Consider the following 27,837-nt stretch of genomic DNA (forward strand, 5'->3'; position numbering starts at 1 on the left):
TAAGAAAGTTGTCTTTGCAATATGTACAGTGCCGATCAAGATCTTCCTGTAACAATAAACAGTCAAGTGAAGACGTGAACGATCTAAAAAAATTCATATCGTCTGCATATAACAAGAAAGAAGAATGTTTTATAATATCGTCGATATCATTGATGAACACATTAAACAGCAGTGGTCCGAGGTGAGAACCTTGGGGAACACCAGATGTTACAAGTACAAACGACGAAGAAAACCCCTTTATCATCACAGCTTGGCTACGGTTACGGAGATAAGAAGACAGTAACGTAGAAGATCGCCGTGTATACCGACCCCTTCAATTTTTTTTTATTAATAGCGTATGGGAGATCTTGTCAAAGTTTGGAGCAATCAGTATACACGACATCTACCTGGTGCCCTCTGTTCATGGATGTAATCAATCGATGAATGAATTCGCAGAGATTAGTTTCTGTCGATTTTTTATTTACAAAGTCATGCTGCTGATCGATTAGGATAGTTCTCAGTAGAGGGAAAATTTTATCATAAATCGTAATAATTTTGCTACTGCACACAATTTGGAAATGGGTCTATAATTCTGAATATTATGCTTGTCTCCAGATTTAAAAATGGGAACTACATATGAACGCTTCCATAAATAAGGCATATCACTTGTTTTCAAAGACTTCTGAAACAATAAACATATGGGATAAGAAATAAATTGACGACACGAATGTAAAAATATAGGAGGTAAACCATCAGGTCCATAGGCTTTATTAACATCAAGTTTTATTTTATAATTAGTATTATTTTTTAAACAACGCAGGAAACGATCATGAAATAATAGGAAATCATATGCGACATTGATTATAATATCATTATAACACTCAAGCAAGCAGCAAGCTTGCAAGCATTTAATAGTGTTATCATAATTCGATTTTTAAAATTTTACATAAAATAACCGAAGTGAGTTCTTACAGAATAACACTGCAGACGTGATATCGTTTAGTTAATCAGTTGATGCAGCATAATATTTTTCCCGTTCTTTTTTTAAAAACTCATGGTTAACGCATATATACCTAGTACAGGTAAACGTTTCGAAAATAAACAGTAGGTATTGTATGTTTTGGGAGAGCAATGTGGCCTCGGGTTAATGGTTTTCGCTAACGTCAAAGTGAATGTATTTACTCAGAATATGTAGGAGTGCGATGGATTATTGTTTTCTTTATCGAAACCTGTTTGAAGCTATTTTGTATAGGTTAAATTACTATTTAACATCGTTTTCTTTTGTCCGCTACTGTGTGCATTGTTAGTAAATTATTAAATCGTAATTATAATGTATGAAAAAAAATAAAAAATGTACATAAGTCAGTCAGACGACTAGCTCGATGTCCAGTGAAGATCTGCTGATGTTCACTAATAATATAAAATATAAAATGCCAAAATGTATTAAAGTAGAATGTAAAAAAGGCACGGGCGACTGTGAACCCGTTGTTAAATTATAAAAAAGTGATTAAATTGTTAATACACATAAAAAACAAAGAGAACCGTAAATCTATTTATTCTAAATTTGAAATATATAAATATTTGATTACGACTTTTTTAATAAATACGTAAATTCGAAATGTAAACTGCAATCCCTTAAAAATTTAAAATTAAACTTACCTACTACTTAGGTAGATACCTACGCTTTATGCTGTCATAGTGTAGGTATTATTTATTACGGTTTAAATTAACTTATTGATTTCTAAAATCATAATTATGTTATAGTTTATTAGAAATTTAATAATAAAAATTAAAAAAGAACATGCCACATCTTATTTTCGAATTTTTAACTCACAATATAGCAGTAGGTATGTTACACTTAGGTATTTATAATGACAATAAACAGTGATTTCATCCTCACAGCATATAGGTAGTGAGTTATTAAGCCTGCAGTCAATACAGAACAGCGTACATAATAACTCACATTAAAATAAATAAAGGCGAGAATAAAGGCCGCCGCATTGGGCGGTAGGCGGGTATGGGCGGCGTGGTGGCAAGCGCGCGCCGACGACAGAAGTCTTCGCCTCGCGCCGCGGTACGCGCGCGCAAGATTAACGTACAGAAAACTGATTTATCGCGACCCATTGAAAAAATAATCGCCTGCCAGAGGATATGTGATGGAGGGCCAGGACTGGCGCGACGACTGGCACCAGCCACGCCAGATGGACGGTCAGTGTCACCGTTTTTTTATTAAGGTGCTTTAATGAGTAACGTTAGGTGTTAAAAGTGCGGCGCTTGAAATGTCTAAGTGTTTAATTTTTCGTTGAGTGATACAACGCCGTAATAGACTAGAACCTAATGTAAATTGCAATTTGTAATTTAATTTGGTCCTTATACGTCATACGTGAATATAAGTTACTGGTAAGATTATTTTAAAGCTTTAAAGCTGCTCAATGATTCAATGCTCAATGCTAAAATTCTTATATTATATTTTTTTTCAATAAGAAATGACTATTAATTTGATAAATTTGCTTTTAAAGATTTTTTATTTATATACGATTTAATTTATCTGTTTCAATTCATAAATGATCATAAATATTTAATAAGACAAGGCGCTTAAAAAAGTTAAAAAAACATTATTTTAACATAATTACTTAGATCGATACATACTTAGAGTTACGATATGTAAATTGGCGTTATTGTAATTATTTAAAAATAATGTTTCAAATTATATTGTATATGATATTGTGTATTTAAAATATTATTATTTTAATGACATAGGTACTGTAAGGTGAATTTTGAGAGAAAAATAATGTGAATGATAAAACAAGTGCCAATTCAGTAGCTGTTGTTCTGTTTGCATATATTTCTTTAAAGTATACTTAATGTTTAAATATGTGATACTGGTTGGAAATAAAAACATGCAGATACATAGAATCAATCGTCAATCAGATAACACATATGATAGATATATATATATATATACAAAAAAATAGGTACATATAATAACAATAAATATGACATTAATTAATAAAGAAAGCGAAAAAAAAATTGGTAAGATTTTGTTAACATCGGCGTGGAATAATTCCACAATATAGAGCAGATACAGTTGGAATTTCAGTAACCAATGCAAAAAAACATATCTATATTATTTAACTAAAATAAAATAAAATTATTGCACCCGTTATTGTTAAATTTAATTTAAAGCTACCGTAGAAATACAAGAAGATCCCGAGACTTCTTTAAAATAAGTTTCTATTGAAGTCGTTACCTACACACAACTTTTAAGTTCAAATTATAATTAATAGCCGAGATGGCCCAGTGGTTAGAGCGCGTGCATCTTAACCGATGATTTCGGGTTCAAACCCAGGCAGGCACCACTGAATTTACATGTGCTTAATTTGTTTATAATTCATCTCGTGCTCGGCGGTGAAGGAAAACATCGTGAGGAAACCTGCATGTGTCTAATTTTAACGAAATTCTGCCACATGTGTATTCCACCAACCTGCATTGGAGCAGCGTGGTGGAATATGCTCCATACCTTCTCCTCAACGGGAGAGGAGGCCTTAGCCCAGCAGTGGGAAATTTACAGGCTGATTATGTTATGTTTATTATTTTATAATTAATAAAATCCAAGTATTAGTTTCAATTATATATTAAATAAAACGCACAGAAGATCACTTACATATACACAACACCACCTACATACGTACATACACCTAAACGACTAAAACAAGAGTTATTCTTCTATGCGGAACCTTGATTCCAATCATATTCAACGGCCTCATCTCATCGGTCGCGTCACGTATGGACGTGGTTCATTCATCTATCCGTCAACGAGATTGCGCGAGCGCATCGGTGTGACGATTGACATGCAATCCCGAAAACAACTGAAAAAAAAAACGTTCGAATCGAGAGATTGCGATTTTCTTTTTTATTCAATATGCTATTAGTTAAGAACTTTATTTTTAGATAAATAACATCTTATATATCGTTTCCCCTAATAATTAACGTCGTATAGTTAGACATTCATTTGTCATCTTCTTTCGCATGTTAAAATACTGATGACAAAAAGAGAAAAATTGGTGTTTAACTATTTAAACGCTCCTACTTCTACGTTTATTAGTAGTGTTGCTGCTTAAAGTATTGATTTACGTAACAAAATAATTCAAATTAATTAATGTATTCATTTTATTTTATATAAATAATATGGACTTTTTTTTTAATGATATCGGTAGGCGGACGAGCAAATAGGTCACCTGATGGTAAGTGGTCACTACCGCCCATAGACAATGGCGCTGTAAGAAATATTAACCATTCCTTACATCACCAATGTGCCTGTAGTTACACTGGCTCACTCACCCTCCAAACCGGAACACAACAATATTGAGTACTGTTGTTTGGCGGTAGAGTATCTGATGAGTGGGTGGTACCTACCCAGACGGGCTTGCACAAAGCCCTACCACCAAGTAAACTAAATTTAATATTAAGTAAATCTTTAGGTACCTACTTTTAATTTTAACAGATGATATTCAGGATTTTATTTGGTTCGTCTATTTAGTTGCTTTCCATCATTTTTATGACTGATTTAAGAATAGATGACGGTAAATACGTACAGTCTTCCGTTAAATAACTAATTTAAATAATTCCAATAATTTTCAAAGATTCATTAGAAACGGGTTCATTCGTGTATCCATCAACGCAACTACGCGAGCACAGCCGTGCGATGACTGACAAGCGAATTCTATGTTATACTAAAACGCTAAATATACAAAATCTGATTTGATTGACTTTGCTATTGTATAACTGTTGGTTATTTTAATAAAACATGTACATACATTTCGCAGAAAGCGTTTGCACATGCGCCTTACGTTAAAAATTAAATCGCCTCAAATAAATAGCTCTATACCTAAGCTCGTCACTCGATACCTAATTTAAAAGCTGATAAGTCTTTCAAGGGGCTAAACACACGCAAACAAAATCAAACAATCATTAAATGATCCAAACAAAATATGACAAACGCAAATAGCCCATCCCCGACGGATCTGAAAGTCGTAAATCTTGCGATACCTAACATGTCAATTCAGATTAATGGGCTGCGGGGTGGGCGGCATTTTTTGTAGTAATTAGGCGACGGACGGACAACGTGCATGAGAGCTACGTATGCTCGTACTAATTGTTGATTTAAAATATCTATGTGTAACTTTAAACGTTAGTTATAGATACTAGTTGTAGGTAACGCATATATTCGATCAAATCTAGATTCAATCGAGTTTCAAAAGTAGTTTCAGTCCTATTCTGTGCATATTACTCTCTGGCTTTTCACGATAATAACCATTGTTGAGTTTTCAGTTTGTTTTTCGAGAATAGGTCTGCTGATACCGTATTGAGTCTGTTAATTATACATATCGTATCAATTAATTTGTCCTTATCACTGTAATATAAGATGATCAAAGATTTTTTTTTACGTAATAAATATGTCAAAATTATAAATTTGGAAACGTGGGTGGTGCGCCATGACTATGCTGATTCTTGAAACATCCTGATCAATTTACTAATGAGATTTTAAATACTTTATTTTTTTTTGGTAAATACACGCATTCAAATGAAGTTTTAGTTTTTATCAATTCTCTTGAAAATTCAATAGTTTTGTCAGTAATGGGGTTGTTAATATTATGCTATCCCGAAGGAAACTTGTGGCTGTGTTCTGATTATAAGTGCTCCATAAATTACCTCGAGTTGCTAGGAATATTTTACTGCCCAGAATGGTTCGTTAGGTGTTCACGTAATGTTCTCGAGTCTCAACACGTGTGAGTGATTGCTTATGAGTGTGCATAGATTATATTTAATGCTATTTTTGTGCAAAGAGCGACATGGAGAAAAAACCTTTTTGGTTTTATCTTTTTCGTTATTTGTATTTTAATATTTTTATTATTATTTCAGTATATAATATTTAAATAATATTTAGTAACGGTTAAACAGCTAAAAAACTAGCAAGACATATATTTATGATCTGTTGTAACCAAATTAAGAAATAATACACATATATCCCACGTAAAAATATCCCACGATTGTCTTTCGCTTCTTCGTTTGATAATTTCCTTTCCGGATCGGTGACTGTTTTTTAATTAATGAAATTCTATTTACAAACAGTATCGACATTTAAAAGTCCCAATTTTGTCTTACAAGGTAAGTTATTAGATATTACGTTTTTTAATTTCGAATGTTTTAATACAGATGTTGACAAATCGCAAATTTTAAGAACAGCTGTAAAATCGGCAGGGGTGAAATAAAAAAAAACATGACATATTGCAGACCTCTTGTTCAACACGTGAGCTTATCTTATCAGTGAATTTTGTGAGTTAATCGTTTTGGTTGTCGTAAAATAGTTTAGAATATATTTTTATTTAAAAAAAATATGTTTCAAAGCTAAGGAAAGCTTTTACGATTACACGCGATATTATCCAAGAAACATACCATCTAACTTGTAGTTTTCAAAGTCCTTTCTAAATGCCACTTGCAAAAAATTTGTTATAGGAAGTAAATATTACCATACTACTTGGTTTACTACCAAAGGTTTGTGCAAGCTCACCTGAGTACTAAAATTATGACATATTCTTTCTCCAAACAGCAATATTAGTATTGCTGCGTTCCGGATTGAAGGGTGAGCCAGATAGAGTAACTACAGGAATAAGGAACATAAAATCCTAGTTCCAAAGGTTGGGGACAAAATATTTTTTACAATGTCTTTGTATGGTTGTGATGTATGTTCAGATCAGATATACATTTGCCTACCTATTATCAATAAATAAAATTATAAAAAACAACTGCGGTTTCATAATCAAACATAAAAAAGATTGGTAATTAAATACTTTAATACATACTTAAGTTATGTTCTCAAAGTTAAATCTGCGACGTATCGTTGACATGCCCTTTCAAATTCTCACGCTTTACCAAACAAACTATTTAAAGCGCCATGTAACAAAAAAATCCGGCATTACGAACGCTTGTAAATGAAAACAAACAATGGACGCATAAATTCATAATACGACTAGGGTTTCCAAGCGTTGTTGATTAAAATTAATTCTATGTTAAATTTTACTTATAAACGACTACGACAGGCCGTTAGATTTTCGTTCATATAAAAAAATAAAATATATTCGGGTTTTAAATTTGTTCATAAGTATTTAAATTAAAAAATATATCCATGCAATAATCCATTGCATCGATATGAGTGGTATTAGTTTCTCATATAATACATATCAACATCGGTTTGCGGTTAATATTCAGTTCAAGCGATAACTATACCGAATCGAAGAAGGAATAAAGATAAACAAATCTTAGATTAACGTATTCCATGCGATTTGATAATAATGTGTAATTTGCACGACAAACAGTTCATGATCAATATTAATTTAACTATAACACAACAGTTAACTACTTGTATCCTTTAATTTTACTTCCAAAGTTCTTATAACAGCTTCATCGACATTCAAAACGCCAATTTTTCGTAAATCCATAGCGAATATCAATCCATCAATCCACGGCCAATAATATCGCGTCAGTTCGATGTCAAAAGTATATGAGCGGATAACATAGTATGCGTTTGTTTTATTTCTTGTTTGTTAATATTATGGCCATATATTTAATAATAACATATTTGTAATATGTATTTTATTATATTAATAATTTATATTCATACCCTTTGTTCTTCCATTACAATACAAGAAAGGAACACAAACATCTCATAAATTCACATAGAAAATTGTTTATTTTTCAAAGTGTAATTTTATCGAAATAGTTTCGTAAATTAAAATGGTAATGGAAGTAGGATAAACTTGTCTATAACGATTTCAATATGCAATGTATCAAGGATAGGGTGACCATACTTGGTAACAGAAGTCAGAAACTTTTCCATTAAATTTTATGTACATAGGTTTAATCACAAAAATATGTTTTGTGATAAACTTTATTAATATCATAAATACATTTATCATTTTGAAGCACGTAGTTGACTTCTGGCGCAAAGATATATGTAAGATCTTCACCACGAAACAATGTAAGAGTCAACCAAGGGAAATATTTCAAAGTTGGACTTTTTCCAAAGTCGTCCAAAACATTTTTTAATACACGTAGGATATGGGTCAGCTTGTAAATATGATGGAACACGTTTATGTAACGAACAAGCGATACGACCCGATTTGCACAGGTTCAATTTAAGAATAAAGAAATTTATATTAAATAAATTTACCTAATTTATATATCTCTCTAGCATATAGGAATAACGAAGCTTTCTACACGTGAAATTTTTATAGAATAGTAACATTCGTTTCGTAGAATATCCACTTCATGCAAACAAACAAATTTACCTCTTCATAATGTTATTATAGATTGAGTGACAGTGTACAGATATACACTATGTATTATATGTATGCAATGTCTGTGTAGGAGAATCACAGAATCGTGTTGTTTACAGCACAAAAACTTTGTACTCTTTAACATACTTAACATGATAATCGAAATTAAGCTGTATTCTATACATTTAAGAATTTCCATTTTTATATTAGACAAGTGTGTGGTGACTCTACAAAACGACGCGTCTTCGATGTACGGCGATATCGCTAAGCAAAATAAACGGACGGACCGTCGTTTGTTTATTATTCTAATATTTAATTCTGAAGCCGCTGAGTAGCGGCTGTGAGGAGCTTTGAAGTATCACATATATGTTTGATGGTTCGGGTTGAAACTTTTCTGTTGATAATTAAAATACTTACATATTTTATCCTTTTGTGGTGAAAATACACATTTTATATATACGAATTTAGATGAAAACACTTTGAAATAGTTTAAGTAAAATGTTTTTTTTTCGTATCAGATATATGCGTCCGTGTGGTAGTATTATACCGAAGGGCCTGTCCTGTTTAATAATATAAAAGTTAGCAAAGCGCTTTTAATAAACTATTTTAGGTTTGCAAATTCTTAATTTATTCTTTCTACTCATTGTTTAATCATTTGTGGATAATTAAGAGATTAACGACAACAAATCTTAAAATAAATCAAATAGTTTTTTTACCACTTTATATTTAAGAACCCAAAGCAGATCAAGCACTGTTTGAAAGAATTTGCTACGGGCCCCGCGCTTGCTTAATTCGACGCTGACTGTACCAATAATAACGACATAAAAAATTTGACCACAAAACAAATGATTACAGCTATTAAAGAAATGTAAGCTGGTTTTATAAGTTAAATAATGAATTGTTCTAAACAGACTAAAATTTGTACGAACATATGTACTTAAACAATTGAGAATTCTCATGAGGATGTTCGGATGATGGCTCAATATAAACACGTGGTTTAATTGTGTAGATACTCATTGTATCTCCGACTTCGATAAGATGAAATATTGTATATCGTATCGGAGTTCTTAAATATCTTTGGATGCAATTTCAGGAGTACAACCATGATATGTCACTTACATTAGTTTATTACAAATTAAATTTCGTCCGATTCGCTCGCGTTTTAGGGGTTGATTGTCTGGTATTATTCAAACAATATCTTTATTTTAAGTTACATCTATAGTTATATCTAAAGGCACGGTATATTATCATATATTGTAAAGTTTCATTAAAATCCATTCAGCAGTTTTTGCGCTTTTTTTTTTTTACAAACATTCATACATACAAATTTACGCCTTTATAATATTCGTAAGGATTTTAATTGTACGATATCCCACAATAATAATTATACAGTAACTATTTTAAATTCTTATTTGTGTATAGTTAAGGTCTTAATTTAATCATTCTTATGTATTAAGGTTTCGTTTTGATATTTTTACGGATAGTAATGTCTCTCACGATTATAATATCGTTTAATAAATATTTAATTTAAATATGCCCTTTATTGTTTTCATAGGTTATTTATTTAATTATACCTACTTTACTTGAGAAGTAATCCCTCTTATGTATTATATTCATTTTTTAGTTACAACGACGTCGGTGTAACATTTTTGATAAGATATATACAATAAATACATACATACATTAGCAGTCTGTAAATTTCTCACTGCTGGGCTAAGGCCTCCTCTTCCTTCGAGGAAAAGGTTTGAGGTGGAATACACGTGGTAGAATTTCGTTGAAATTAGACACATGCAGGTTTCCTCACGATGTTTTGAACCCGAAATCATCGGTTAAGATGCATGTTGTTCTAACCGGTGGGCTATCTCGACCTTTAGATATACTTTTAGATAAGATATATATTAGAACATAATTCAGCAGAAAACAAACATCTTCAACAAACATCTCATGTTGAGCTTAAATAAAGGAAATACCACCCTCAGAGTTACAAATCACCTTTAGGGATAGTAATGTGAGATATGCGAGCGCATACCTGGTTTCGTGGTATAAATTAGGCCAATTAGTTTAGAACTCCGACGCTGCGCGTACGCATCTAAAGCTTGTTTTAATTTTGTGAATTAATAATTAATTTAATACTAGTATAGAGAGGATTGTATGACATTTTTTTTTGTTTTATAAGATGGATTTACGATTCAGCAATTTATTTGTTTTTTAAATATTTTAAATTTTTATATAGACAGAGATTGCAAAAATTGTAATGGTGTCAAACCAAATAAGTATCAGACGATATATTATTTTACGATAAATAAATATTACAGATGTTACAATAGTAAAACATTTTATGTAACAATAGGAGGGAAACATTTTAAATATTTGAATATTTATAAAATATTAATTATAGTTTCTAAAATATGTAACACTCGACTTACCTCTGCCAAAAACTATTTTTAGTTGTGTAAATATAGGCACAGTAAATTGCTTAAATTAATTTAATAAAAAAAAATTTTTACGTCACTTACTTAATAACAATATATTTTAAATATAAGAAGGAAGTTTAAAACGGCAGGACAATGTAAGCTGCAATTCGTAAACCGTCCCGTAGGGACTGAGTTTGATTTACGTCCCGGGTGGGTCGTCACTTCCCGCCTCGTCTTATAACTTTCATATGGGATATTTAGTATAGAACATATTTTGTTGTTATAGAGAACTTTGGATTCAATTTGAAGAATTAATCTTCGTAAACATATTCTTGTATAAGTATGTATGTATGTTTGCTTGCTTGTTTTTTTTTTTTTTCCTCTTTAATGGCATTCACATCTCTTGTTTGTGAGACGTATTTGGCCAATTACGACATTATATGAAAGTAACACGCAGGGAAAGTGTTCGGTGTTTAGCTTTGGAAAATGTCAGGGATTTGTTCCAGGACACCTAAAACAGATAACATAAAATGACGACACAGACATCACAAGACAAGAACGGTATCGTACAAAAATTAAAATAAATTTATTAGTAGGAAATGAAAAATATTAGTAGGTAAAAACAAATAAAAAAATATAATCTAACTACAAGTGTAAAGGAAAAAAAAAGACTAAAATTTTAAGTCATGAAAATAAGTGAGAAGAGACTGAAAATTGATAGGTCGGGGTATATCTGGAGGGAGAACGTCGTATAAAGATAATGTCAATTTAGGACAATTGAAAAAAATATGATCAACCGTCCCATCGTCCAAAGATTTCCTCACGATGTTTGTATGCATTCCTTTACCATTCCGATTGAAATGACACTTCTTGATGTCATTGTCACTGTTCAGTTTTTTGTTTAACTTTAGATCGTATTAATATAAGTATTATATACATCTCAGAAAGATATGTATGTATAAGTAATCGTATTAAATAATTATTTTATTAAAAACTAATTTAATCAAAATTGTAAGTATTGTTTTGAGATTAAATACAAAAGTGAAATTAAGACGAATTATATTCAACTTATTTTGGAACTTTAACTATTTCCATATTAAGTAATCCTTAAAAAAAGATGTTTATTGTGATATCACATATTATAGTTTATATTAAAAAAAGCCTTTAAATGTTGGGCCAAGGGCTCCTTTGCTATTGAGGAGAAGGAGCTGGTTCTACCATGCTGCTCAAACATTGGCTCTGTTTTTATTAGGTTTTATAGAATTTCCTAGCTACGAACATAAGTGAGAAATTATTGTAAGCTGTTTAGTAAGAGGGCTTAGCTCAGCTTTGTATTGGTTAACAAGATTATTACGATCACTTAATGAAAAAATTAAGTAGTAATACATTCGTCTAGTTAAAAAAAAAAACCTTCGAATACTTCACATTCTAAGAAATAAATAAATCGTATTCGTATCTTCGGTTATATTAAATTGAACGTAATAAAAGATTAAAAAATTAAACAATTTGCTTTGGTTAAGTTAAAAATCGTATGACTTTTAACAGTGTCTAAATTTAAACTGAAAATATCACTAGGTACTACGTAGCGGATCAGTTGCGACTAACGAGGCGCGGTACACAAATCACTATTAGCGCTCGCGCCGGACCGTGAGCGTGGCACAAATCTAGATAGCCTAAGATCTGATTATATCATGAAGGCAGAAAATACAAACTGTTTCATATATAACATGTCATACACTGTTTTATTAAATCAATAAAAGTAAGTAAGCCTGTCAATGACCCGCAGCTTGACGAATACAGATTAGTTTTCTGGCCTATTCCACCGAGTTGCTTACTAAGTCACAATGTACTTACCAACGAGCAAGCAAAGATTCAAAATGCATTCCATTTTCAAAAATACTTTTTTCGATTTAATCGATTTGTCGTTTATTTCAATTATTTTATATGAATGTGTTTTTATTTAAAAAAGGAAATAAGATTACGAGTATAATATATGACGGCGACTTCGATAGATCAGCGGCACGCCTGTCATCGGTAGGAGCTTCTGGTACAGGGCTTATGGCGTAGGTCTCAGGTAATTAACCACAAAGATACGTTATGATAATTCTAGTATTTTATGTAGGTAATCAGCAATCACAAATTACAAAGTAGGTATATTATAACTATCAGAGTTGCGTGAACCAACGGTCCCGTTTGGAAGCTCTTTATAATAAAATTTAGCTTCCGACTCACCGCTCTCAAAATAATTTAAAAAATGTGACAGTTGTCCCTTCAAACGATTCCGATCACGTGACTCATTACGTCACGGCGTTCACACCCCACAGATACAACAAAAACAACTTAGTTACTAATTACTCGTAATCGACGAGATATACTATTTTCTTTTTTTCTTTGATTACAATGGATTACGCTCATTTCAAACCGAAAGGTTATTGCTAGTTATCGGTACTATAATTGTTTAGTTGGTAACCTACACAGAACGCCTTGCACAAAAAGTTTCCATCTAGGAGACTACATTTTATATTAAAAGAATTTATAAAATCGGAATTGGATTATACTTTACTGAGGTTTACTATACTTTTTTAGTCACTGTATAAAATGACATAAAGTATTTAAATTGATTCTAATTGCAATTAGAACAGGCATTCAGCCAATGGGCTGAATATTGGCAAGTCTATCAGCAATCACAACATCCCCTCGCCATTTCTTTATCGGTGTCAAGCAATTTGTACACGTTCACGCTTACAACTTTGCCAGAGTCATTTGATATATGCGGTGTAATTAGTTTTAAAATTAATGTGACCACCATTTTGTTTATGAGCCTCGAAACGAATGTATGAAAAGAAACAAAAGTATTCGAATTAACGAATATACATTAGGATTAATTTTGATAACGTTATATTTTATTGTAATCAAGTAATTTAAGTGTAAAATATGTTTAGCTGTGGTAGAATATAAAAAAGGAACAAGCTTTTATTGATTCAACGAAACCAAATAAATATATTAAAGTATTTTTTTTAATAGTACGCGTAAAGGTAGATTTAAAGTAAAATTATTGTAAGTACTAATGAAGGATCTATATATAACAGTAAGGGTATTGTTTATAGTTCTCTCCTATGTAAATTCGTATGTATATTTATATTAGAAGACAAAAATAATCCTTTATAAAGTTAATTAAATGAGAGGTATTTTGATTGAGTATCGATTTGAGCCCGATCCAATATAACATTTCTGAACATCTGGCAGCCCTGAAGGTATCGAAATCAAACAGAAGTAAATCGCGAATGTCGATGCTGAAAATAGCACGGGGTTGGCAGCATCAGTCAATCAGCAGTCAAAACACCGCGAGGAAGCGACAGAGACATCTACCGTTCACAGACCTACGTTCCCAGAACAAGACACTATGGATCACAAATCAGGCGAAACAGGAAATTTACGATAATGTCTAGCCACATTAGCCATTGTTTCGAATTGATTACGCGACTATTTCTATCATTGCTTCTTCGAATTGATTTGATAGATTGCCTGATTAGCGGTTTGGTTTGAGCTGATTTGTGAATGATTTCTTTATTAATGTGATTTATGTTGAACGCAATGAAACAAACTTAAAAATACTTAATTACAATATTGAACTGAATAACAGTTCATTGATATAATATATTAAATCAAATTATTAATTAATTAAATACAAAATTAATTTTACGTAATGTTTAATTTCACTGGAGCTAATCAGGATTTGTTCAATGTCAAGTTAATTTTTCACGTAATATTTTTGGAGTTTGTAAGTTTGATTTTGCAATAATGTACAGCTTATAAATAGTGGCTTATTCACATTGCATTCATATGTTCGTCTTTGTGACGTGTCGATTGGCTTGTTAATGAGCAATGCTCGCAATGTTGACACCAAGGCTGATCAAAGTGGAATCCACTTCTCTGTTAATTTGTTAGGCAGAAGTGTTTTATAGTTTATTTGTAAGCAAATGCGCATCGTAAGTGGGTAGGCAGTTCCGGGAAGCCCTACTTGTATACGTTAATTCATTTGATTGTTTAAGTAGCATTTTGAGAGACCTATGTGATTTTAATAATCAATAAAAATAAATCGATTTAATATTGAATTAAATACACCTTATATGAATGTAGAATTTGCTGGTCTAAAATAAAAACACACTTTAATTGGTGGTTTGTTTAGACATAGCATTATAATAAGGAATTTGTTTATATTAGTTCGGGTAATATGTATCGTACGAGGGTGCGTAAATCAAACGCGTCTAGAGAAACTTGGAGCTGCACTACACGTGTTCCTGTAATGCAGGGTTAACACTTTCATTGAAATATATTTTACATATATTTTGATACTACGTACTTCAACAAACATTTTTAATAGCCGTTAAATTTCAGTTGGTGAAAAAAAATTATTGAAAGCAGACAATTACATATTAAAAGCAATCATATTAACAGTTATTTTGTTTAAATATTACATATAATAATTATACAACATAAATAAGGCGGCCATTGTCTGAACGACAAAAGTATTCGTTTAATTATCAAAAAAGTACATAATTTACAATATTACTGGCAGTAAGAGTAAGTTAAAAGCTTTAGTATTATCCGCCAACCCTGAAGACTGCAACCGGAGCGGCGCCCGCGCAGCTTTAGATTTATTGCGGTCAATCAATGCGGATTTATTGTTAAGGAAGCGTTCCCTTTTGTTACCACAGATAATAATAGGACTATTATAATTGGGTACCACCTGAGCACCAGTTATATTGTTATTAGTGACATAAATGTCTTTATTCGCTTATTAATGGGTTAATTCGCGTTTGTTCGTTTTATATTTAGTACGTAAGGTAATTATAGTGATTCATTTGTACAGATTGGCTTGAGTATTGCGTTGACCACTTGGTAAACGTCTGAATTATCTTTAACTACCAACTAAATGTCATTTTGTTATTTTTCTCAAGTTACTGCCTTACAATTGTATTTTATTGGAGTGAAAGTTCGAATAAGGTTTACTGTTAAATAGTTACATAAAAAAATAATATAGGACTAATTGTATAGGAATGTTGCCATGCATAATATTAGGTGCCCATATTGATCTTAAATAAAATATAATAGAGATGGATTTACTGTGCCTATAATAAAGTACATGTATATGAAGTAGGAGGTCTTAGTTTATCTAACAAATTGTCATTTTATCGATACATTTGACAAGAACGAGCATTATGTCAATCAGAGTGGAACCGGCATGAAACGACATCTTCGACAATGTTCTTAATCTAATTTATAGAGTTTCAAATACCAAGGTACTTACATAATTCCTCTTTGTTGATTGTTATATTGTAGCGACTGATTTAGATCAGGATTAATTTATGCGTTAGTAAAAATAATTCAAGATTTAGACTTATAGTTTCATTGTGAATATAATTTATTATTTTTGCGAATATAAATTTATAACTAGATACTGTTTTGAGTATTTGTCAGTGACTGAGTGATAAATTAAAAATAATTAGCTACAACGCACGATTAAAATAGTGAAAATAATATTTAAAGTACATATATTATGTATATGGACAGAAATAGTTCATTTACCAATGACTGATAAATCTTAATTAAAGATTACGAGTTTAAGCCTAAGCAAGCATAGCTGAATTTTCATTTGTGTCTGTCTGTTTGCTCGGCGGTGAGTGAATAAATCATGAGGAAACTTTCATGTGTCCAACGAAAACCTGCTACATGTGTCTTTAACCAATCAAGAGGAGAGGAGTCCTTAGGTCAACAGGGGGTTATTTACAAGTTGTAACTTTACCTCACTACTATATCTTAATATTAGATTATAGTATCATGTTAACAGAACACCTATCATATATTAATGTTTTAGGGTTCGTTTATTGTTACCTAAATGGGGTAACTTATAAGGTAAAGCAATTATTCGGATTTTTTTTCTTTTCAACAGGAACCTATCCTATAGTTCTGTAATTATGACCTTGCTATCTTCTAAATATTTAATATTACTTTTTTATGCATTTGTTAAAATTCTAAAAATAAAAATGCTGAAGTAATACATAATGTTTTTTTTATTCTGACTTTTATTTGTGCCAAGAGGGCATAGATTATTTCGCTAATGTCACGTGCGAATACATAATGTTTCAATTAATTGTTTATTAGGCTGAATGTGACATATCGGTAGAGCAAACAAACAACGTAAAAGTGACAATTATTCTTTATTCGTCTCTTATAAAAATTTATTGTTTCCGACTGCCAAGTGCAGCGTTGTGGAATGCTATGATTAAGCATTATTCTCACGGCTTGTGGCATACCTATATACATACTTATAGGTATATTTATGTGTGAGTTATACAGATTGGTGTTTATAATTACCATTTTATTAATTTTTAACGAGTACTATTCAATGATATATAACATATATCTGTACTTTAAATTCTGAGTCGATAAATAGTAATTACTACTGAGTTTCTTGCCGATTCTTCTCGGTATGATTTATATTTCGAAAAGGTGGCAGCCTTACATATCATCCTGTAAAATGACATTTTAAAAGTGCTTGTCAAATCATACTGGAATATGATCTATATTTTGATTATGTTTTCATAGAAAATTATGAAAATATTTTAAAGGAATTAGTAAGAATGAACGAAGTATCGTTGATTCTAAATTTAAACAAAAGTATAAATAGGCAAAAGACTTAATTTTGAAATCCATAAGTATATTTTTGACGCGGCGCCGTCATCATGCCGTAAGAATCTATAAAGAATATGGGATTGTGCGTCGAAAATAAAACGAAGATCATTGTCGTTGTACGTAAGTATAGTTTTCATCACCCGTCTTATTTATAATCTCTTCTTGACGCCCGATAAAGTTATTGCCGCCATTTTAGACGCGTTTTGAGTTTCCCGCCATTATACCAATTAGTTGAGTGAGATGTCCGCTCATGGGTGGACGCTTTCGATTTTTATGGGATTTTTTTATTTACTGTTTATTTAAGTGGCCAGTTACATTTTCATTTCAAATTTAAAAGTGAAGTGGTGAAACATTTTGTGGCTAAGAACAGACTAAAATATTGTTAAGATTATTTACATTTCGAAATACCAACAAAGTCAGCTTGTAAGCAAATATTGTTTTTTATTACTGTACATATATTTAATATATCATAATCATCATTATTGTAAAACTTAGGCAGATTGCAATTTTAATTAATCGTGCCGATGTTTAAATCGCCAAATGTGTTTAATTGCTGAATTGATCTACTAAAATCTTCGAAGACGTGTATTTTCATAAATTGACTCATTATAACTTAGAGTGTCTGAGTAATGACGCTAAAGTGTTTTTTGAAATTAATTAAAAATATAATTATATTGGATAGTATGTCATCAAATAACTCATTAACCACATCGCAAAATGTAACAAAAAAATCACATATTATTGCGAAATATCGCAAAATTATAAAATTTTCGGGAAATGTTTTATCATTATAAAGAACCCGTTAGTTGTTTAAATTAAATCGAGGGTATATTACTTTATATCATAAACAGTTTGTATGGACTGTTTGGTGCATAATATTCTTATTAAATATTCACATTGTAAATGCTTTGATATATTTATAATAGTGTACGTATACGCCGAAGTATTATCACGGTATCAAACGGTGAAAGAAACTTAAAAAAGTAGTAGAAAAGTGCTTTCACAGTTTATAACTATAATTTTATTTGATCGTTTTACATTTTTTTTGAAATGGGTTTGTTGTTGGACCTAATGGGCTCTACAGCGTCACTGGGCGGGAACCGAGTAAAAATACTCAAGGGTTGGGAGCACACTTAAGGGATCAGAATATAGGTGTGCTAGGGATGCCTCATGTGCGGCCGGATCTTGGCTGAGGATGCCGTCGACGTCGGTAGGGAAGAATGACGTGTGCATACGGCGTACGGCGTCGATTAGTCGAAATGAAGGTATCTTGACCATGCCGACGGGGTCGGTGCGTGTATTGTGTGTTACCTAGTACTTTCTAGTTTTGTAGAAATATTGTATTGTGAGGTCTTTATTGCTTGCTATTTTTCAATTGACTTCTTAACTTAAAAGTTTAAAGTTCAGCAGAGTTGCATTAATGGTGTACGCGTATATAAATATATGTTGGTCATTCATAATTTTAACTGGTAACAACTGGTAACACATCAGAACAAGCACCTATTTCAATAGTTTCGTATGTTTCGTATGGATCTCAACGAATGTAATAAACTAAAATAAAGTTTTTATGATATTTAACTGATTTAAAAAAAGCCTTAACCAGATAAAATATATTATAAAAAAATAAAACTGAATTATCGTTAGTTATTATAAATATTTGAATATTATTTTTATAGTTTTAGTTTTAAGTGTTTGCATTTTTTAATTACACTGGCAACCCTCTAATTGCACGTATAGCGCATACGTTAACAAAATATCTAACAAGTATTTGTTTGTTCGAAGGCGTGGTTTCCAGCCAATTCCCTAGAGGCGGGTTCCACCTCCACTCTCTGGCGCAGCGAGTGAGCCGTGATCAAGATCAGCTTCCGGTTTTGCCGCCGCTGCATAATGTACGGGATGTATGTTGTATTGTTATCGCTAATCTTCTTGTAATACTAATTGCTCTATATACTGATTTTTACTATATAAACCGGAGTCCATAAACTCTACTCTAAAATAAATATTTTAGTGTACTTTCAAATATTATAGATATTCGATTTAGACATAGACAATTTTACTAATTATTTTATTCCCGAGTACTTTATTAATCCTAATATTTTTTTCCTCAAAAATATATTTAAATGACACTAGTGTGTAAGGGACTTAATATATACGCAAAAAGAAATGAACTATCAATTTTCTTATGTTTATTATCTGAGGGGATGTTAATTCCATGCTTGTGAATAGAGTTCAGACGGTGGAGCAAATGCTTAATGCGCTTTCCAATGCAACGGGAGTGGTAGCACTACCAACTTTCTAAGTATTTCGTTATTTCAGGCAACCTGTGAGAATTCAATAGAATAGCCCAATATATTTTATTGGGACGACCTGCGGATTGAACATCCCAGGTCTTGCCTCGTGGTCTAAAGCCTTATCCGGCCAGACCAACGAGGCAGTTACATAACTAATTATGTACTATGCTTGTCTGTATAGAATGCAGTGTGCTCCCGCAGTACATATTCTCCCTTGCAAGCGCTCAGCGAGAGCACGTGTCGCGACCACGGCGCGCAGTCCGCGCCGCCGCCGCAGCCGCCGCCGCCGCGGATGCAGGTCCGTTCTTTGATTGGCGATATATACACGATACTTTAGGATATATCATTAATTCCAAATTATGTGCAACCAAAAAAAACGTTCGCTACAAAACTGGTGACCTGATCATTTAAAATGTTGAACTTGGCGGTTAAAATGACTCAGATGACATAGTCCAGTGTCCATACATAGTTCGCTTGAGAAACAACCAACCAACCAACACTGATTTTGAAGTGATTTTAACTCTTATTTATACAGCGCCTTATGTATGATTCGAATATTTTTTTCTATTGATTCTTAGGTGAATTTGGACCATCTTCTTTTAATCAACTTTTATAGTATTTACATTTCTCATTTATTATATACATGTATATATACAAATAAATAAATGCTAAAAAAATAAACATATCTATTCAATATCTTCTTATTAAGCACATGTAATTTTTGACGTTTTAATAATGTTTGTTTTATAGCTTGTATAAGAAATGTCTAAGATTACTTAAGTGCACCCCCCCATGCGTCGGCCGCCAGGTTTCGAATCAGAACGTGACGCTCCACCCGGCGGTGGCGCGCTGCAGCGCGTCCCTCGAGCTGGCCACTCTCTGGCGAAGCTTTCACGAACTCGGCACAGAGATGATCGTGACGAAGGCCGGCCGCCGAATGTTCCCCGCTCTACAAGCGAGGCTCTCCGGCCTGCTGCCCAACGCGGACTATTTGCTGCTCGTGGATTTCATACCTTTAGATGATAAAAGATATAGATACGCTTTCCACAGGTGAGCAATAATACTGGAATTATAAGTTTGGGTGTATCTTTATTGTTGGTAAATTTTCCAGCACTTTTTGTTTGATAGTATATAGGTCGTCTTACAATGTGAAAGTTCGGCTCTGACTGACAGTATGAAGGTCAGTCTACCTACCTAGAGTAAATAACTGTTTTCAAATTAAATCAAATCTTATCAAAATACTCAATAAATACATCCATAGATCACATTCAAGAATGATACGCAAGAGGCGAGCTTAACGCGGAAACAGTGTTCTCTTCTAGGCAACCTTAAGATAGTGGAAAGAAACAGAGTTAAAAAAAAGATAAATATAATATATAAATACATTACAATTAAATAATAATATCTTTAAGATAAAATAATGTACAGTAGTTAATATATAGGTACGCATGCGTACATATATAATATGATCAGGGCCGGACCGTAAGTTTAGGGGGCCCTTTGCTAACACTATTTAGGGGCCCATCTAAGATAAGTTGATAACTTGGCATAGAATGTGTAACTTTCCTTTGGTCACGGACGGCACGTCGATGCTGAGCCACTAAGCCCTAACGCGGCCCCTAACGTGCGCGCAGCTCGAGCTGGGTGGTGGCGGGCAAGGCGGACCCGGTGTCGCCGCCGCGCATCCACGTGCACCCCGACTCGCCCGCCGCCGGCGCGCACTGGATGCGCCAGCTCGTGTCCTTCGACAAGCTCAAGCTCACCAACAACCAGCTCGACGATAATGGACACGTGAGTGCGGCATGTGCCACATACAATTGTTCTCCATGTGTATCGCCACCATCGTCGGCTTCGAACCTTTTCCTTTGCCGTTTTCTAGTAGCGGGACATTGATGCTGTCATTGGGAATGGATTGGGTGGAAAGTATTTTTGAATTAAATTTGACACTGCCTCGTAGTGTGAGTGATGATGGATGATGAAAATGTATGCTTTGGAACCACACACGACGGTGCTTATGTAGTATTTGTTTAGTTTCAGAATAATAATTGTATTTTATTGATATATCTATATTATGTAAACCAGTTCAAACCAGTATTTTTACCCTTAATTTTCAGTGTGGGAGATGCCTTTAACCGTTAGGGCGGCGATCCACGGCCATCTTTACGTTTAATATAATCTTGTAAATAATTATTCAAAAATGCCCTTAAGAGCTTTCGTTTATAAAGGTTATTTTGACTTAACAGTATATTAGAACGTGAAAAGAAATTTCTAAAAAATAACAAGGATTTTTTTTATTTGTTCGTTTCACGCAGATTATCCTCAACTCGATGCATCGCTACCAGCCGAGGCTCCACGTAGTGTACCTGCCGGGCGAAGGCCACAGTACCGCTCCTGGTACGGTACCGTACCGTACTTTTATCTTCCCTGAAACCGGTTTTACTGCGGTCACGGCTTACCAGAATCATAGAGTAAGTATATATTGTGATAAAAATATATTATTGATTTTTTAATTTAACTTATATAAATAATAAGTTTTTTTATTAAACTAGAAATAGATTTTTGGGCACAGTATGGCTATCTATATAGTATATAGATCATATAGTGTTTTGGTACAGATATCCCGAAAACTTCTGGAAAAAATTTCATATTCAAATTACGAAGTGACTGGACTAACATCATTGTAGATTTTGGAAAAAAAACTTTGATAACCTGCTCCGTTTTGTCCTAATTCCAAATCATAAATTATTAAACGCATGTCAGAAGTACGGCAAGCACCGATACAACAATAAGAACAATATATAGAACATATACAACAAAAAACATATTACGCCACCTATTCTTCTTTTATTTCTTCTTGCACGCAAGCGATCTGGTGAGCTTTTCTGGTGTCTTGTAATCAGCCCCGTTTAAAGCATAACACGCGTCCGGGGTTCAAGCAGCGGTCGACTCCCTCCAAAAAATATTCTTGCGAGACCTTTGGGTGTGCATCGCGCCGATGGTCAGATTTGCCTTTAATTAGGTTAGGCTTGCTTGTATTCGTAGGCGATGTTATAAAAAGACTTTGAAAAATTGAGGTCGCAGTGAATGTCTATCAGATCACGACCGTTTCCTGGGTATTTTGAAATGGTTATAAAGATCAACTAAGAATACTCGAAGGAAGATTTGGTAATGTTTTCGTAGTAATTTTCAAACTCTATAGCTCAGTGCAAGGTGCATCTAGATCGCAAGGTGTTAAGGATTTAATTCGAAATCAATTTTGAATTTGACGTTCAACTAGTTTATTAATCTTAGACAACCTAACGCTTAGATAGGGTTTAAAATAGACTCAGTACCTATAGCCTATTCCGTTGGAACTAGGAAAAAAGATAGACAAACCTTAGATTTACGTTTTTCATACGATTTGCTGATAACTCAGCTATATTGTGCACTATTAAGAGTTTGTGGTTAATAATCTTTATTCATAATACAACACTTGCACTTAACGACTTATTTCTACTTTAATTTTACTTCCAAAATTCGGACAACAGTTTCGTCGACGTTCATAACGCCATTTTTTCGCAAATCCATAGTGAATATCATAGATTAATCAAGCTCTCGACCAATGATATCGCGTCAATTTGCTGTGAAGTATTGTTTATTTTTCATTTTCCTGTTATGGTTGGAATAGAGTATATATATTCTTGCTCTGTTATCGAAAACCTGGAATAAGACTGATTAGCTCATTCTACATTATACTAATATTGTGTTATCTGTTTGCAGATAACGCAGTTGAAAATAGCGAGCAATCCGTTCGCTAAAGGATTCCGCGACTGTGATCCTGATGATTGGTAAGTAGAGAAAGTTTTACAGGACGTATACTTTTTTTTTTTTTATTTTGGCTTTTATTCTCGCCAGGGCACAGATTATTGCGCCAATGTCACGTGCGAAGGACAGAATAACCTGTTCAATTAATTGTTCACTTTTTGATGGATGGAACTAGTGATTGCGACAATGTAAAATTTTGATTATCGATTCGTTTATTGACAGTAATCGATATGTATGATGTATTGATAATATCGATTATCAGTTATTGCTGTTAAATTTAAATATATAATTTTTTTTATGTTCTGTTTACGATTTCTATTTTGTATTATTATTATTAAATGAAACGAAAATAAATTTGAAACTACTTTAATTGACTATGAGCAATTCCTTCGTTGGGTTAATGTGGTTTAAAACCACATTAACTAAATTAAGAGTTGTATCTATATATTATAGTCATATCGGTTTATAACTCCTTATCCGCAATTACCTACATATCCCAAGTGCTCCTCTGCTTTGTTTTTAAAGAGTAAGATGCTAATGTTGTTGCATATATATTTGTTCCAAACTATAACTTATATTCAAAGCCGCTAAATAGAATATAAAAAAAACCACAAGCATGACAAACAAACCTATACAGATATAAGGGCCCAGTAAACGAATACCACATTTTTCGACGCTATTCGATGTCAAAATACGCTATGAATCAAGTTGAGAACGTAAATGATTATATTTTATGTACAAAGTCGTTCCGTTTGACTCGATTTCAGCAGCCGGTGACAATTTACTTTTACGACTCGACCATAGACTAAAGAGTTACGTTTGACAGTTATGGCGGACGCGCCGTGTTTCCCGCCAATATAATTACATCTGCATGTCCTGGTTTTTTTTTTTTAATAAAGATGTTATATTATCTTAAATAAAAATATTTTTGAGTTTCATTATACATATGAGAAATTGGAACGTTTGATATGAATATTTTATTAAAGAGGTTATAAACAATTCGTATTTTTATCGTCGTTTTATAAATTATAAATATTTATTTCTGAAAAAATTGTAATTCTGTTTATTTCGTATGTTATATAAAAAGGGAAAACCAAGTTTTTCGGTAATCAGATATTAAGTGAATTATGTTCTTTTTTGGGAAATAAATGTCTCATTAAACCTTTACATTGCATTATATATATAATTTTTATACATAATAACATATTATAATATTACTCAATGCAAACTCGCTGGGTAAGTAGCTTCCATAACATATTCTACCGCCGAACAGTTGTGTTCCGGTTTGTACGGTGAGTGAGCCAGTGTAACTACAGGCAAAAGGGACACAACATTTTGTTCCCAAGGTTTGCGGTGCATTGGCGATGTAGGGAATGGTTAATATTTCTATTAGCGTAAATGTCTATAGGCCCGTGGTACCCATTTACGAACAGTTGACCCTTTTGTCAACATTACTTTAAAAAAAGTCTTTCTGTCTTTAGTGACAAGGTTAATTTTTTAATAAAAGCATACGTCATGGTAAAGAAAACGATAGATTAGTTCAGTTTAAAAAAAAAAAAAAGGTAATTTAAGGACATATTTTAAATATTATTAAATACTTCTACTGCAATTTGATAGATTGAATTGAATTGAATCGAATGTTTTATCTGCGCTCTAAAATTCACTGTTTACGTTAAGAATTTACTGCGCCGCTACCGACCAATAGGAGCTTGGGGTTAATTTACGATGTTTACTGGTACTGAATAGATACAAAACATTATTGTATCTTTAAACTAAAGTACTCTTGTAAATGCATACTTTTTTATTTTTTATGTTGAATCCTCGTACTACCAGGGCGGTGTTAAAAAATGCGGTCTTTATTGAATAATCTCTATAATACTACTATTACGTAGATAGTTTGTTGTCGATTACTTTTTTCCGCAAATACATTGTGATAGGTTACAGTACACTGTATTGTTGTGTTCCGGTTAGAAGGGTGAGTGAGCCAGTGTAATCACAGGCACAAGGGACATAACATCTTGGTTCCCAGGGTTGGTGGCGCATGGGTGGTGTAAGGAATGGTTAATATTTCTTACAGCGCCATTGTCTATGGGCGGTGGTGACCACTTACAATCAGGTGGCCCATATGCTCGTCCACCAACCAATGCAATAAAAAAAAAAAAAAAAAGTCTCAGAGTGGATTTCGGCTTATTTGTGTATTTATATAGGATGTCTCCTTGTTCTAATTGAATCCGTGTGTGTAGCTGGTAATATAAAGGTATATACCAGATTAATAACAAATGACGAATGACATTTAGGCTGAATAAAATTAATCGATTTATCGAATATCGAACGTATAGAGTATAACTTATCGAGTATCGAGCGCTAGTTTAAAAAGTATTTATTCAAACTGCAAAAAAATAATGAAACTTTTTTATAAATAAATAAAATAAATAAGAAGTTTATTCGAGTAATAACAATTTATTACATTTTAAGTTTCTTTGTTATATAATTTTTTAATAATAAAAAAAAATATTGAAATAATATTAGTTTTAGTCATAATGATCCCTAGTCATCACTGGTGTGTCCATATGCAAACAAATCGATCATCAATCAGTTCGTTACATTCGCCACGTGTACAAACAAAGATTTAGAGAGAGTTTTTTTTTATTTTTTTTACAACTTCCAAGCAAAATCGATTAATCCTGCCTAATATATGAACGTCATTTGTCGTTCCTTGTCAAAATAAAGTATTAACGCGTAATATGATCCAACGCGACGAAGTTTCTAGCATGTTGTATAGTAAAAGGCGTTTTAAATTTCAATCTTATTTATAGGAGAGATAAATAGATATAAATTTGAAACTTATTCAATATAGCTGTTTCATAAATTAAAATAAGAGCTTTTTAAAGCATTCATGCCGTTCAGCTTTCACTAGTGAACAAAAACACCACCTAAGCTCTGTTTGTAAAATCATGTGTATATCACACAGCTGGGCTAAGGCCTCGTCGTCATATAGGGTTTCTTATAGAGGTTCTTAGGCAAGTTTCCTCACGATGTTATCCTTCACAACAAATCATAATTAAAGACACAACCATAGGAATACAAGGTGGTGCTTCCCGTTATTTTGTCCGAGGTGTCCACCTCCACCAGTTATCCCAGATCAATGAAGTTACGAAATAAATGTCAATGTATTTTGTTATAAAAGATGTTACTTAATAAATCGATTATTTAAACAAACACATTCTCACCATCCATTGTTTTCGTATACAAAAGATTTTGTAACGAAAAACTGCTTCATGCCCTCTTTTATAAGCATAGTCCGATTGAGTTGTTATTGATTAGTCTTTTTGTAGGTACATGGGTAGTTTTTAAAGCTTTGAGTGCAAATTTAATATGTCAACGGTATTCCAGTCCCCCAGAGCAGAGTTCGCAACGCGGACCTGCGCGACGTCGTGAGCCCGCGCCGGAGCCCTACCCGCTGGCGCAGCCCTACGCCGCCGACCCCAGCGCCAGCGGCCCGCTTTACGCTGCGCACGCGCACCCAGTACGGTGAGATTGATAGTAGTCGTGGTATTTTATATATTTTTTGTTATAGTATATTTTGATTGCTTTGGTAAAAAATATGGCTAAATGGCTAAGTTTATTTAAAAGATACATTAAGCTCAAATTAAAATGATTTAAAAAAATATATGGCGGTCGTATAAGACCAAATAGAGAGCCTAATGCATGAGCTTTTTGCGCTTTTTAATTTAAAATTAAAATATTCAAAGAAAAAAAATATAGGTAGAGTTGCTCCTGATTTTTAATTTTCATAATATTCAGATCGATTAGGCTTTTTGTTACGCATCAATATAATCAACGGTATTACGATTAATTATTGTTATCTTTCATATTAAGTAACTATATCATAAAACTATATTTAATTTAAAAAAGCTAAAATGATAAAATATGGTTTAAAACTCTGACGCGTCTGTTCAACTCTTGTTGATACATTTCAGGTACCAACCACACACTGGCCACAATAGTGCATACACAGCGTATTACGCACACAGATAAACAATATATGTTACAGTAGTACAATACTGTGATAATGTAGGAAGTTACTTATATACAACTCTTTTGGGGTTCAACAGCTGATCAATTAGAATTTAAGTGACTTGAGCATGAAATGTAACTATGGGAGATTGTTTTTTTTCAACGTTTTTGGTACTCAAGGATAAATTATTTTCTATTTTTGGAAATCGAAGTCGTGAAAATATATTTGAATTTAGATTTATTTATTTCGTCAATATTTAAATTATGAGTCGACAGTTCTAGAATTTAATTCCAATATTT

General features: G+C 32.7%; 1 protein-coding gene across 3 annotated transcripts; it reads left to right on the forward strand.

Moving 5' to 3' along the window:
* The first annotated feature begins 1,965 nt into the window (after positions 1-1,965).
* Positions 1,966-27,715, forward strand: LOC113395558 (T-box transcription factor TBX1-like). 3 transcript variants are annotated; one of them, XM_026633169.2, is made up of 9 exons: positions 1,966-2,187; positions 19,208-19,323; positions 19,898-20,014; positions 20,525-20,766; positions 21,351-21,507; positions 22,029-22,184; positions 23,476-23,543; positions 26,914-27,046; positions 27,501-27,715. In XM_026633169.2, exons 1-9 carry the CDS (start codon positions 2,136-2,138, stop codon positions 27,525-27,527), a joined length of 1,068 nt encoding a protein of 355 aa, XP_026488954.1. In that variant the 5' UTR covers positions 1,966-2,135; the 3' UTR covers positions 27,528-27,715. The 3 variants fall into 3 exon arrangements, with proteins under 3 accessions (XP_026488954.1, XP_026488953.1, XP_026488951.1); XM_026633168.2 differs by having other exon boundaries at positions 1,968-2,187; positions 19,208-19,314; positions 26,914-27,051; positions 27,501-27,714; XM_026633166.2 differs by having other exon boundaries at positions 1,969-2,187; positions 26,914-27,051; positions 27,501-27,714.
* Positions 27,716-27,837: the final 122 nt, after the last annotated feature.

Source organism: Vanessa tameamea, chromosome 21, assembly GCF_037043105.1.
Source record: "Vanessa tameamea isolate UH-Manoa-2023 chromosome 21, ilVanTame1 primary haplotype, whole genome shotgun sequence".
In the NCBI taxonomy this organism is placed as follows: Eukaryota; Metazoa; Arthropoda; class Insecta; order Lepidoptera; family Nymphalidae; genus Vanessa; species Vanessa tameamea.

Excerpts from the sequence above, each read along its gene's own strand:
- LOC113395558 (XM_026633166.2), top strand. The coding sequence starts at position 2,136 with ATGGAGGGCCAGGACTGGCGCGACGACTGGCACCAGCCACGCCAGATG. Across the intron at positions 20,015-20,524 it reads CGCCGCCGCCGCGGATGCAG|GTTTCGAATCAGAACGTGAC; the intron begins GTCCGTTCTTTG and ends GTCGGCCGCCAG. Across the intron at positions 20,767-21,350 it reads TATAGATACGCTTTCCACAG|CTCGAGCTGGGTGGTGGCGG; the intron begins GTGAGCAATAAT and ends ACGTGCGCGCAG.